This window comes from Paramisgurnus dabryanus, chromosome 5 (assembly GCF_030506205.2).
Source record: "Paramisgurnus dabryanus chromosome 5, PD_genome_1.1, whole genome shotgun sequence".
In the NCBI taxonomy this organism is placed as follows: Eukaryota; Metazoa; Chordata; class Actinopteri; order Cypriniformes; family Cobitidae; genus Paramisgurnus; species Paramisgurnus dabryanus.
Window position 1 is genome coordinate 48,611,643 of NC_133341.1, and position 15,132 is coordinate 48,626,774.

A 15,132-nucleotide genomic window follows, 5' to 3' on the forward strand; every position below is an offset into this window, starting at 1 on the left:
TTTTATCTTTCCTTTATTGTGTAATATAGCATTGAGCATGTAAATAATGTGTCTGCAAAGTTACAAAGTTATTTCCATGACATAGCTTCATCACCTGCTTAGCTGCTAGTCTGGCTTGCACTCAAGCAAAACTTTGAAAAAAAAATTTTTTTTGTTCTGAGCAATCGCAACAAAGTTTGCCAGCAGACCAACCAGAGCAGAGTGCACATTTTGAAAGGAGGGGTTTAAGGATAAAGGAGCTACAACAAGCTCTATTAGGCAGATGGTAAACACCTATTTTGTAGCTCCTTTTTCCCTAAAGAAAAAAAAGCGTTTTTAGAAATTAAAAGTAATGTACATGTTTTCTACCGATCCCAAAAATAAAATAATGAACTTGATAAAAGCTAAATGTATTTTTTTATTTCAACATTACAAAAAAAAATGCCGTTTTCATTATAATCCTTTCCAAGGGCAGACATGTTTTCACTGCACTGACGTGGACAAGAGCAGGTGTGTCTTTATGGCATGGAACTGTTTGTTCATGCATTACTACATGATGGTGCTAAGCTTAGACAGGGTGTGGGGAGCAGATGTTTAAATAGTCACAGTTTAACCACACGAGCATTAAGAAGTTGTTTCAGTTAGAAACTTTACCAGTTCATCAACCTTCATACTGAAGAAAAGCTATATTTGATGCACAAATGCATGGATCTTAAAAGCATCATGTGCTTCTTTAAAAAAAAAAATTAAACAGGATATTTAATCACAATTAAATGTCAAAGGTTTACCTTGTCCTTGCCGAACCCTATACAACTGCTATTTAAGACTGTATGTACAAGGCCAGATCAACAGATAAACCCTGCAATACATTTTTGCTGACACTTTATGAGAAGAATTTACTTCACAGTTTGTGATTATGCATTTATATGGTCTGCAAGTTAAAGTATTGACTGTGAGCTTATAGGTTGGGAGTCGGCCACATGCATCATGCTTTTGTACTTTGGTCACATTGTCTACAAACAAATGAATCAGCATTGAGTCAACAATAATCATTTCTTTCTGCATAGTCTGGTTTAGGATAAGTCACTAAATAAGTCACAAGGGGAAAAGCACAGTCATACGGAAACTCACAGGCAGAACAAGAATTTAAACTGATAAGATTTAGGGTTTAAAGGAAACAAAACAATGTAAAAAGTGAACTGGGAAAGCTTGTTTTTCAGCCACCCAATGTGATCTGTAAGGTTTAAGGTTTGGTAAAATCACTTAAAGTGCTTTTACAGATTAAGTGCTTTACCAACAATACTACTAGAAATACTATCACTTGAAAAACTTGAAAAAAGAAAAAGAAACGATCTCATGTTTCTTCGGTGCTTTCCACTGCATTGGGACTTTCCGCCCCACCCCCATTTTTTAAATGCGGATGTGGGTGGACTCTAGATTAGTACCGGTATTTGTTAAACAAGCCTGTTCTGAACCATTGAGCCTTTAAAAAGCTCTGTAACAGCCTTTCACACAGGTTTTGATATGTGCCCCATTCGGTATAACAATGACTTTCTGCTATTTCACAATAAATCTTACGACAGACCAAGTGATCTGTGTCCTTACCTCATAGTCTTTCAGTGATCCAGTCCAACTACAGCCTTCATTATTACATTTAGCAGGCAAGCTGTCAATTTCTCTGCGTGCTGCGTTGTCAGGAAATGCCTGTGGAATATGGGAAGGAAAATACCATGGAGTTTACTAAGTTAATGAATATCTACCATTTCCTATTCCTAGTACTACTAAACATTACACCAGTGTCAGTAAGTGTACTCTGGAATTTTCCACCCCAGTTTACATTTAGCAATGACAAGATAAGACAATGATAGCTTTGTTCTGAGATCTCATTTCAGAGAATGCAGCTTACCACTGTTATATTGAGCATAGAAATCGTCTCCTCAAATATACCCTCAGAACGGCAGGCTTCGCAGGGTATCGGCCCTGTGCTAATGGGGAAAAAAAGATTTTGACAAAATTTGAAATACAGTCTTTAGGCAAAGTAGGGTGGTTAAAGGCAAGTGGAGATTAAATAAGCAGGCTCAACAATTTCTTGGAAACCATTTCGCCTTCTTTCTCGGGGTTTGACAGAAGTGTTTTAACTGGAAAGTTGAAGTGAAAGCAGCATTTGCAACACATATTTGTAAGTGGAAACTGTTTTGCAAAAAAATTTGGCACTATAGACCAGTGGTTCTCAAACTTTTTCAGCATGCGGCCCAGCTTTTGTAGGGTGCATTCCTTCAAGGCCCCCCCCACTAAAAATTTATGACAAAACAGTTCTCATACTTAACATTGTATAATTTATTTTGGTATAATTAAAAAGTAGTGCTGTTGGTTAGTAGCCTTATTTTTTTTAGGTTTAATTACACAAAATTCATGATAAATGTATGTATTTTATAAAATGTCATAAAACTGGGGCCCTCCTGGCACCATCTCCTGGCCCCCAGTTTGAGAACTACTGCTTTAGACTATTCGCCTTATCAATCACAGACACTGCATATCTCTTCTAGTTAAAATGCATTTCAAGAGAATTCAGGGGTTGTATGCAAAACATTTATAGGAAATGATGACAAGATAAAAGTTTGAGGTAAGAACCACCCACAAAATTATCCCACCAAAGACTATTTAGGAAGTCAAGTGAAAAATCTAAAAGTTTTAATTTTTATTTAATTTTAATTTACAGCTTAAAAATAGATGTTTCTCTGACATTCTTGTTCACAGTGTTTTAAAATGTTAAAAATGTTATCTTTGTTCTGGGGTGTATCTTTAAAGTGTTAACGCTAAAAATGCTTAATTACTAGTCTTTATAATACGTGATATAACTTTTACGTAAAAACAAATTGTCGTGCTCATGCTCACCATGAGGGTGCAACAAAGTTTTAGTATTTTTATAGTTTGAAGTGACTGCGACAACTCCAATCGATTGGTCACAGACTACCTGATGCATATAAACCCTAAAACAACTTATCTAAACTAATCTATGATTTCATGGGCTTTAACTTCCGGGATGCATAGGTTTTTAATTAGTTTGGTGGAAAGCAAACCCTGGCTTCATCCAAAATCACGTACTGTGACAATACGTACATAATTAGATAAAGTACCTAATGCTTTATCAGTATAACAGTAACTTCTACGTAGAATATGCGGGTGCAGTATGAATACCATTCGGACATACTGCATCTGCCATGATGTCATTGTCATGTGACCTGTGTTTTTCAAAAATCATGCACCCGCCTTTAATGTAATGTCGTGCAAATCTTAAAGCAACACTATGTAACAGTGGCTCATGGTTACCCCAAGTGGTTGATAAGTGCAATTGTCTTTTACCAGTGTCGTAAATACTAACGGTGTAAAAGCCTCCCCGAGGGCAGGGCAATACATGTGAATTTGTTGACTAAGACTTTGTTCACATTGCAAACTTTAATACTCAATTCCGATTTTTTGCTAAGATCCGATTTATTGTTTGACTGTTTACATTACGTGGCTAAACTCAGACAGCTGTGTGAACTGTTCGTGGTCCTGAACTGCATCGCATGCGCAAAAAAACAATAATACATCACGCACAGCACGCAGACTACTGAGCGGGTGTGGTGGACTTCATTCGAAGCTGCGCAGATCGGCAAGTCGACACGTTTTATCTAAATTCTGTGGGACCGAGCGATACGAGAGCATACGAGCCGAGGCAGTCTGCTCCCGGGTTAAGTGCGGGTCGGTCATCTGGACAACGCTTCAGGAATTTTTTTGCATAAAAAAGCAAGAAATCTGCCAATGGGGTAAGCAAATTTTCTTGAATTTAGTGTTTAAGATTTTTTTTATTAATATTATGTGTATTTTGCATATATTTCTAAGGTTGATACATTTGATATACTGTTGTTTAGTTAAATCTACATCAACGTGTCATATTATTTGTGCTTGCTTTTACACGGTAAATATGCATTTAAAGCAGCTTAAAAATAAACAGCTTTAATTTCTTGAAAATATATTGAGGCAGAAGAACTAATGCATGTTTCATGTTTTTTTTTAATTATATTTTAGTACCGGTAGACAACAGCCCAATAATTTTTTACAATGGTTTATTTTAGCATGTTGATTTTAAATGGGTCTAAAAAAACCATGTTACCGCACAAACAACCACAAAAATGTACCTTACATAACATAACATCTTAGTGAATTCGCTGTGCAAAAAATTTTTTTGCTGCGTAATTTAAAGTAGTGCTAAACAGATATATCGGTCTATGAAAATATTTTTCAGTCTGACAGTACAGTACTGTAGACAATGACAATAATGCTGACCATAGCTGAATGACTGACACCAAGGCAGAGCTCACCCAAGACTGAAAATATCCTAGGACATATCCACAGAGGTAAGTGAAGATGGAATATCCAGGTGCAAGTAGCCATTGGATTAGAAGGCAACTGAGGCAATCAACTTTAAAGTTTAAACAAAAAGAGAAATATTCTATCCGTCTAGCTACAGTGCAGTGGTAGCTACAGCGGTGGAATTAAGCAGACTGGGAAATTTCCATGGAGAGGGTGGCAATAATGGAGAGCATGAGGCAGTAATCCTTGGTACCTGGTGAGTTGTTTGAAACAGAACACACAGAAGCGATGGCCACACTGTGCTTGATAAGGTTTCCGCAGGATCTCTTTACACTGTTGACATTGGTATTTCGATTCCATAGACACCGACAGCACATCCCGAGATATCCCAGGCAATGTGGAGTCCAAAGAGGAGGGTAAAGACGGTCGTGCCATTGCCTTCCATTTACTCACAGTGTCATCTGTGCTGATCATCTGCAAAATCACAGAGCACATCTGTTCACATTTACAACATACTTGTTTAAATTCAACACAACACATTTTTGTTCCATATGTGACATATTTACAAATGAAACTCTATACTCAACAAGTTTGTTTGTTTGTTTTTAACGCCATGCCAGCTTCTTTGGCTATTTTCATGGCGAGACCAAAAAAAGTTTTTACAATTCATTTTGATAAGAACTGTAAAATCTAGGTAAAATAATGTTTTTGATGACTTTTATCTCTGCAACAATGTTTTGCAGTTATTTTGCAACATAACTTCCTTTGCAGTACCTTCCATTTTTTGTAACACTCCTTTTATGCAGCGTTTTTGCTTTTGTGATACCGTTTTCTATTTTGCGCTTAACGTTTCACTTCACTTATGGCATTATTTTAACATTAGGTTAGAGTCAAGGTAATGGGGTATGTACAAGTTTTGCTACTATGGATGCCTCAAAGCCATCACACCTTGAAATGCAGACAGCAGCAGACCAAGTCATTGTGACTGAGCAAAGGCACAGATGAATATGATGTCTATGATCACGTATAGTAAATCTGTCATTGTACATCAATATGACAGTACAAAGTACATCTTACACAAGAAAAAAAAATGTTTTATAGATTTAGCTGTCGCTTTTGTTCTGATCAAACGAAAACGTAAATGTTTTAAAACAAATTGTGTTACTAATGACTTACCTGCTCAGTGGGTAAAGCCATCTGTGCACCAGTTTTTAATTCCTTCAGATGTAAAACAGTATCACAAGCAAACAGTTGACTGAAACACAGAATAAAAGCAGCATTGCAAAAAAATTGTAGGTATTGCAAAGGAAGATTTAATTGCTGCAAAAAAAAACGTTGAAAACGCAGGTTAGAGATATCAAAGGATTTAAGTTCTTTAATTATTGTTGCTCTGTTTTAGCTTTTTATTTAATTTTTATTTAACAAGGAAAAAAATCTAGAGTTAAACTTTATATCTATAAACATTTTGCTCAATACCTTATTTTTGGTTTATAATATTTTATTTTTGTCCATATGCGTCATTGTTTTGATTTCATAAAATATCACCACCCACTCTGAAATAAGCCACATTTTCTCAAATGACAAAAGGTTGTAAGGTTATAATTTTTGATTTCAAGTAGTTGTTTACCCAAAAAATAAATAACAACTTGGATACTTCAACTTCTACTAGGCTTCAAGAAAACTGAAAGAATCTTTGATACAAATAAAAAATCCAATTTTTTAACTTCCAAACTTTTGTATGTTTAGACAATTAATTAGACGTTTTAAAATATGGGTGGTAGTATTTAGACACATTGAAGCTTTAAAAAAAGATGGGCATGTGTAAAGCACAATAAACAATAATGCGCCAAAAACTTTTCAGTTTATTCAATCTTAAGCTTGCTTCGTATACCGACATGCCCAGGGGTCTCATTTATAAAACTGTGCATAGGATCCAAACTAAAAGTGTACATGCACCCAAAAACCAAATATGGCATTCACTTAAAAATATTCATACTCAACCGCATTCGCACATCTGTAAGCAATGTTCTATTTATAAATCAAAGATCACATGCAAGTGTTCGTACGTAAATCAGCCACATAATTCAACTAGGGCTGGGTGGTATGATGGTATATTCCATGGAACGTAAAGAAATGGGCATGGCTAACTCTCCACTCCCACATGTTAGTCTGAGTTATCTTCGTTATAAACCCTGCTTTTTGGTTAAGGATCGTTTCACACTTGTAATTAAGAAGGGGGTTATCCCTGAAATTAACCAGAAGCAGAGTTAGCACCGCTTTTGTGGGGTTAACCCTGCATTGTGGTGCCAAACCCAGGGTTAACTATTTCCAGTTTGAAAAGTCCTTGAGTGTGTGACGGAGAACGTTGTGTGGATTTTTTTAGTGATTATGACAAATAATTTTCAACAGAGGGTTCCATTGCCAAAAGATGACTTTATTGCTAACAACAATAAGGCCGAGTTGGTGGCCATTCAACTAAAGAGACTTTTTCAGAATTCAACCTAATATACAGTTCTCTAAAAGTTGAAACTCCTCCCATGTAGTTGATTTTAGCATGTTTTATGTTTGACAGGTGTTGTGACTTCATTCCTTGCAAATGTCAGCCTATGCGTTTTTAGCTATGCTCTCAGTTACCCATATTTTAAACTCTGCATACATTGCAGTCTTTAATACTGCTAGTCTTCCGCTTACAAGCATGAGACATGTATACTTGCAAAACACATTTGAATCTAAATACCATGTTCACCAAAGATATAGTTCTGAATTAAAAAAATCTTCTTCAACATTTAAAATAAGCCACTTGTAGTGGCAATCTGTCCACAAAAAAAAAAGCCACTACAGGTATTTTGAAGCCATTTCCAACTCTTGCTGTTGCAAATAAATGAGGTCCTCCATCGTTGTACAATTAACTCTTCTTTATTATGTAAATTTAAAAACATATACAAACGACTGACTTAAACGTTCAAGGACGAACAGACTAAAAACCATCACCATCGCACAGCTGAGGTTGAAAAACTGTGTGGCTTCCTCAGCTAACTTACCCCTCTGGCTTCCCAGTGATTCCCTTACTACCCTGGCTGATTAGCACATACAGGTGCGCAGGTGACGTAACAGACAAATCATTCACGCCAACCTCACGCCCACCCACACACACACACACTATACATGCACACACATTCACATTGGCCACAACACACCGGCCCCTAATTGTTACTGTATATTAACACAACAATTCATCAAATTAATAATGGAGCCAATGACAAATCATTCAATAATGTTCATAGTGCAAGTGTGCATTTTCAATCAATAATGTTCATAGTGCAAGTGAATGTCCATGGAGTAGATAACCTCAAAGTTGAGGTTACAGCATTAAAAGAGTCTTAATCAGCCTCCAACAAAAGACAGATCTTTGTGATCGGTCTCTCAAGTATGTTGCATTTAGTCAGGACTTTGACAGAACGTACCAGTCCCTGTGTGTCTGGAAAGGTCTGCAACACCTTTCCTAACAGCCAGGATCCACGAGGGGCAGTAGAATCTGCCACAAGAACAATGTCCCCTACAACAAAGCTTCTCTTGTCCTTTAACCACCGTTGCCGTTCCTGTAGTAGTGGAATGTACTCCCGAACCCATCTGTGCCAGAAAAGATCAGCAAGAAACTGAACTTGCCTCCATCGCCGTCTGGTGTACAGATCACTTGTGTCAAAAAGTCCTGGTGGAAAAGCAGGTTTGCCCTTTAACAAGATAATGTGATTGGGAGTCAGGGGTTCCAAATCATTAGGATCATCTGAACTTTTTGTGAGTGGACGGTCATTAAGAATAGCTTCCACCTCACACAGAAGAGTTTGCAATCCTTCATCATCTGTAGTTTGCTGATGAAGTACGGAATTCAGCACCTTCCTGACCATACGAATGATTCTCTCCCATACCCCTCCATGATGTGAAGCACTAGGGGTGTTGAAAGTCCATTTTACTCCAGATTGAAGTAATGCGTTTTGAATTTGCTTGTGATTCAGAGCAGATAGAGCTTGTCGCAGTTCACGTTCTGCTCCGACAAAGTTGGTTCCATTATCAGATCTAATGTGTGACACTTGGCCTCGTCTTGAAATGAATCTACGCAATGCATGGATGCATGAACTGGTGTCCAGTGAGTACGCCATTTCCAAATGTACTGCCCTGCTGGCCATACAAGTGAAGATAACTCCATATCTTTTGATGCGGCTACGGCCTGCCTTCACCTCGAAAGGACCAAAATAATCGACACCCGAATTTGTAAATGGTGGAAGATCTGGTTGAAGTCTTTCCTTTGGCAAATTAGCCATCTTTTGCTCACCCAAATTTCCCCTATAGCGTCTACAAATAACACAGGAAGAAATTATCTTTCTGGCTGCAGAATTAGCACTGGTGATCCAATACTGTTGGCGGAGTCTGGAAAGCAGATGATTTCTTCCACAATGTCCCAATTGCTCATGAATGTGGCGCAAAATGAGAGTTGAGATATGCTGATCTTTAGCAAGAATGACTGGGTGTTTTATGTCATCAGGCATTGCCGCTTTACTGAGTCGTCCTCCCACTCTCAAAAGCCCATTTTCCAGCACTGGATCAAGTTTGTAAATTGGACTATTTTTCTTAACTCCAGATATTCCACTTTTCAATGCAGTTATTTCATTGCTGAACTTTTCCATTTGGCAATACTGAATAATGGCACTTTCAGCAGTGTTAATATCTTCCAATGACAAAGTTTGACCACCCAATGTGGCTTTGAAGCCTTGCATCTCCTTTTCCACTTTGTTCTTCTGTTCAGATATGTCAAGTCCACTACCAGACACACACTCTTGTATTTCCTGTCTTTTGTGACACAACAACTGCAACACCTTTCTCCACCGATGAAACCAAGCAACTGAGGTCTTCAACCTTTTCCATGACGAGAAGTTTGTAATCAGCTGGGTCATTGCATTCTGTGACTCTTTGAGGATTACAGTATTCACAACAGCCTGTCCTTTAACCTCAGGGTCATCACAGCTAAAAGAAGAAGTAGGTTCCACAATATTTATAGGCCAGTCACCTTCGTTCTTGAAAAGGAAGTCTGGACCATGGATCCATCTGCAACATGTAAGAAGTTCTTCAGCTTTTAAACCCCGGGAGGCTTCGTCTGCTGGATTCTGGTTTGTGTCAACATACCTCCATTGGGGGACAACAGTGGCTTCTCTGATTATGGAGATCCTATTTGAAACAAAGGTGTGAAAGCGTTTCGTTTCATTCCTGATGTACTTTAGCACAGTTGTGCTGTCCGTCCAGAAAATTGAACTTTCCAGCTCTAATTGTAGCTCTGCTTTCAGCATTCTGTCAACTCTGACAGCAAGCACAGCAGCTGTTAGTTCCATCCTTGGGATTGTCACCTTCTTGACTGGAGCAACTCGTGCCTTTCCTAAAATGAAGGCTAGATGAACTTTGTCCTGATCATTTTTTAACCTCAGGTATGAAACCGTGCCGTAGCCATCCTCGCAAGCATCAGAGAAGTGATGCAGTTGGACACTTTTGAGCTGTCCAAAATCTTTTGGTTTGATGCATCTTGGCACGTTGAATGCGCTAAGCCCTTTTAGGTCTTCCAGCCACCTGACCCACTGCTGCTGGTATTGATGAGGAATGAGGTCATCCCAACTGTAGCTCAACCTACAAAGGTTTTGCAGCATCAACTTGGCAGGTAAGGTAAAAGGTGCCAGGAATCCAATGGGGTCGTATACAGAACTCACAACAGACAAGATGCCTCTTCTTGTAAATGGTCTTTCCTGGACTACCATCTTGAATCTGAAGGTGTCAGTTTCTGCACACCATTGCAAACCCAATGTTCTCTCTACAGGGAGATCATCTCTGTCGAAATCCAGACCTTTGATTTCTTTAGCTCTTTTCTCTACATCAATGGACTCCAACACTGATCTGCTGTTACTGACCCATTTCAACAACTGAAATCCTCCCAATTGGCATAGAGCTGTCAGGTCTTTCACCAAGACCATTGCTTCTGCCTTTGAAGGCATGGACTTCAAGCAGTCATCTACATAAAAGTTCTGCTTGATGGTGTTGATCACATGTGCTGGGAATTTTTCTCTGTTGTCATCAGCAGTCTTTCTTAGGGCAAAACTAGCACAGCTGGGTGATGATATTGCACCAAACAAATGAACAGTCATTCTATATTCAGTGAGATGTTGTGTCAGTTCACCATTTGGCCACCAGAGGAAACGAAGAAAATCTGCATCTTGTTTTGCCACTTTGACTTGGTGATACATTGCCTGTATATCCGCCATCACTGCTATAGGTTCTTGACGAAACCTTATGAGAACTCCAAGCAAAGAATTTGTCAAGTCAGGTCCCTGGAGTAGTTGATTGTTGAGGGAAATCCCTTTGAAACTTGCACCGCAGTCAAACACCACTCTCAGGGTTCCTTTTTTGGGATGATGCACGCCATGGTGCGGGATGTACCAGACCTTTCCTTCTTTTCCTTTCAATTGATGTTCTGGCACCCTCTCTGCATAGCCCTTGTCTATGACATCACCAAGGAACTGAACATATTCCTCCTTAAATGTTGCATTTTTCTCAAGTTTTCTTTTCAGGCAGAGAGCCCTTTGCTCAACAACATGGCGGTTATTGGGCATAACAACATTATCCTCTCTAAAAGGTAATCTCATGCAGTAATGTCCACTGTTGAGTTCAGCTGAACTGTTCATGATTGCCATAAAATTGAGATCTTCTCTAGACATTTCTAGCTTGTCATCTGCCGATTTCTCATTGAAATCATGATTGTATTGCTTCACCAGTAGTTCCTCTATATGAGCAATAGTTATTCTATTGGCTGTAATAGTGGGACAGCTAATCTCAGTCTCATTGCCTCCTCTCACTGGTCCATTGATAACCCAGCCGAGTAAGGTTTTAACAGCATAAGGTCCTTCTTTGTCGCTGTGTAACACTTTCCATGGTTCCAATGCCTTTGGAACATTGGTCCCAATTAACAGCTCCACATCAGCATCAATTACAGGAATTTCCACAGAGCTTAAGTATGGCCATGCACTTAACTCTTCCTGTCGTGGGATGTTGTCACGAGTCACAGGCATTTTACACTGTGTGTAAACTTCTGGCAATTCAAAGTAGGTGTTACCATTGAGTGCAGCTATTTCCAATCCTGAGATAACATGACTGTCAACAAACTTTTCTTGATTCATAGTCCTTAACAAAATTTTGGCACTCCTTCCTCTGACTTTTAGCTCCCTCATGAGTCGTTCAGAGCAGAAAGTGGCTGTGCTGCCAGGATCTAAAAATGCATATGTAGTTAACACTTGGTTACCTTTCTTAGCCTTAATCTGAACAGGCACAATTGCCAATACACTGTCCTGTGCTCCGGCCCCTATATGGCCACATGTCTTGGGAGAAACCTTATGACTGTTTCCTGATATTTCCTGCTGTGTGTCCTCTGAATTGGTTTTCTTCTCCTTTGAATGGATGTGAAGGATGGTAGGATGTTTCAGATTACACAATTTACAAGACAGACGCCTATGACAGTCCCTGCTCATGTGTCCAACAGATAAACACCCAAAACAAACACCTTTCTCCTTCAAGAAGTTAATTTTTTCATTGTGTAACTTCTTTTCCATTTTGGGACACAACTCCAATTTGTGACCATCTTCACACAGCAGACAAATTACCTTATTTGGTTTATCAGTTAAGTTTCTCTCATTTTGCTTTTGAGTCACAGGTTGACAATTGACAGCTGCCACAGAAGTAGCAAAACTGCTTCCTTTTCCTTTAAAGCATACTCGTGAGACTTTGTTTCGCTCCTTATGCTTAGTTGTTAAGGTAACTGTATCCTGAATGTTTCCAAAAAGTGGACTGGAAGCAATAGACACTTGCCTTTCAATTAAGTTGACAATATCACTGAAACGTGCTTGACGACTATGCTTTTCCTGCAGCTCATAAGCAGTGCTTCTCCACTTTTCCCTCAATTTATATGGTAACTTCAAAACAATAGCACGCATGTTGGATGGCATATTCATCTCTGACATATAGCTGATGTTCTCCATAGCGTTACAACAGACACGTAAAAACAAAGCAAAGGCTTGCAAAGCTTCAATGTCTTCAGATTTTACTGATGGCCATCCAAGAGCTTTTTCCATGTATGCAGTGGCTATTTTTTGTTCATTTCCAAAACGTTCTTGTAAGAGGGCCTTTGCTCTTTGATATCCTCTGTCTGGTGGCATGTGCTGACAGCTCTTAACCAGCTCCCTAGGTTGTCCTTTAGTATACTGCTCCAAAAAGTATAAACAGTCAATGCTGCTACAGGCCTTTCCTTCCACTCCATGCTCGAATGCTCTAATAAAGGTGCTGTACTCTAGCGGATCTCCATCAAAGCATGGTATATCCCTTGGAGGTAATGATAATGAAGAATGTTGTTGCACTAATAAAGCTGTTATGTCGTTTTGTTGTTTCATAATGGAAAGAAGATTGCCCTGGTCCACATTAGTTTGCATCAGGTCAACATGTTGAATGGGTTCCTTTGTATGATGTGTTGCATGATATGTTTCGTGACATATTTGAGGTATGCTTGGTTGGGGATTCAGAGCATGAGCTTTTGGTACAACATACTCTGAAAATATTTCCTTGCGTCTTCCTCCCATTGATATGACAGTTTTGTCACCTCTTATTGATGGAAGATTGAACTGAGGATTAGAATACTTAGGCTGAGCCTCTGTTATCGCTGCTGCATTGCTGCCTCCTGTTGGTGGAAGATTAAACTGAGGATTGGAATACGTAGGTTGAACCTCTGTTTGCACTGCCGCATTGCTGCCTCCTGTTGGTGGATGATTGAATTGAGGCTTTGAACTTTGTGGAACAAATTCCGTAGCAGAGAGTCTGAGAGAAGATTTACGTTTGGAACTTCGCAAATACGAATTCATTCCATCTGAATGAGCTTGTGAGCTCTCCACATCAGATCCTCTGTAAACATTAACCTTTGCAGTTTGTACAGCAATTTGACTTTGCAATTCCAGCAATTCCCTTTTTTGCCTGAGTTGCTCCTCCTGAGCGTCCAGCTCATGTTTTTGTTTAAGGGCAGCTGCCTTAGCAATAAGAGCGGCTTTTTCCGCCTCTGCTTTTAAGCATGCAGAGGAAATTGAAGACCTTGAAGACCTACAACTGTAACGGCCAGTTGATGAGCCTGATTTACCACCAACATTAGAAACGCTGTCCCCTGGACTAATGTCATCAGTGACCACAGTGGTGGCTGGTGCAACTTCATTTAATGCAGCATCATCATCATCATTGTCCCCATTTTCAAACAACCACTTTTCCACGTTTTGTATTATTACTTTATTGTTGTGCATTTGATTTTCAACCCATTCATTTTGCTTTGACATTTCATCATCAGGCAATTTTTGTTTCAATGCTTCGTGAAACTGTTCAATTTCCACACAAAGTTTCAAACACATTTCATACTTTGTTTGTACCTCAGACACATTTCCCTTTAAAAGCATCAGTTGTTTAACATCCTTTGTTAGTTTGTGTAATTTCTTTAACCTGGAATTCCTTTCCTTTTGATTTGATATGATTTGTAATTGCAATGCTTTGACCGTCAATTTGACCGATCTTTTACCACTTTCATTTTCCGTTTCATTTTGATTGACAGCTGCAGACACATCACTCATTTTGATATAGCAGAACTGCTGAAGGCTTTATTAAGAATTGTAGCAGGACGTACCTGTGTCCTTTTTGTGAGAAGGCCAATCTCTTCAACACAACTTGTAACAATCCTTAATTTGTCCTACCGTGATTCCTCCGCGAAGCTCTTTCCAAGCGTGTGTCTGCAGTGAGTGGATTCAGCTGGGACTCAATCAATGAAGCGCGGCGCTGTCCTTCGCGTGGCAAATCCAATCTTTCCTTGCTTTGAAGCTGAGTTTTTCAACAAAATGTAGTGGCAATCTGTCCACAAAAAAAAAAGCCACTACAGGTATTTTGAAGCCATTTCCAACTCTTGCTGTTGCAAATAAATGAGGTCCTCCATCGTTGTACAATTAACTCTTCTTTATTATGTAAATTTAAAAACATATACAAACGACTGACTTAAACGTTCAAGGACGAACAGACTAAAAACCATCACCATCGCACAGCTGAGGTTGAAAAACTGTGTGGCTTCCTCAGCTAACTTACCCCTCTGGCTTCCCAGTGATTCCCTTACTACCCTGGCTGATTAGCACATACAGGTGCGCAGGTGACGTAACAGACAAATCATTCACGCCAACCTCACGCCCACCCACACACACACACACTATACATGCACACACATTCACATTGGCCACAACACCACTCATAAGAAATGTACTTGGCCCCAGGTCTCTGGGTTAGATTTGCATAAACCAACCGAAAAATGTATTCATGCAGGTCAACTGGCAGAGCATTCTATTAGCAATGCAAAGGTCGATGGTTTGATTACCAGGGAACACAAACCAATAAAAATCCATACCTTGAACACTGCAAGAACTTTTGCATTAAATAATCTGCCAAAAGCATGAACTTTATGTTAAGTTGACTGCCAAGAAAATGCAACAAGTACAAACACTGCTGGTGTACTGAATTTGAATCAACAACGAGCTCGACAGCTTTGTGTAACTATCAAATCTCATTCACATTTGTGCATCTAAACAGCAGAATCGTTAAAGGGCCAATATTATGCCAATTTTTTCAAGTGTCAGGTGTGCCCACAATGTGTCTGTAAAGTTGCAGCTCAAAATACCCCACATATTTGTTATGGCATTTCCA

At 39.1% G+C, this 15,132-nt stretch overlaps 1 protein-coding gene across 2 annotated transcripts in view; it reads right to left on the reverse strand.

Moving 5' to 3' along the window:
• traf2b (Tnf receptor-associated factor 2b) overlaps positions 1-15,132 on the reverse strand; it is a 29,137-nt gene that overhangs the window by 12,552 nt on the left and 1,453 nt on the right. The window contains exons 2-5 of one of the 2 annotated variants that reach the window (XM_065284583.2): positions 5,512-5,590; positions 4,589-4,809; positions 1,886-1,964; positions 1,585-1,683 (exon numbers count right to left, since the gene is read on the reverse strand). In XM_065284583.2, coding sequence (XP_065140655.2) covers positions 1,585-1,683; positions 1,886-1,964; positions 4,589-4,809; positions 5,512-5,532 — 420 coding nt within the window. In that variant the 5' untranslated portion in view covers positions 5,533-5,590. The remainder of the gene's footprint in view (positions 1-1,584; positions 1,684-1,885; positions 1,965-4,588; positions 4,810-5,511; positions 5,591-15,132) is intronic. The other variant, XM_065284582.2, reaches the window with a different exon arrangement.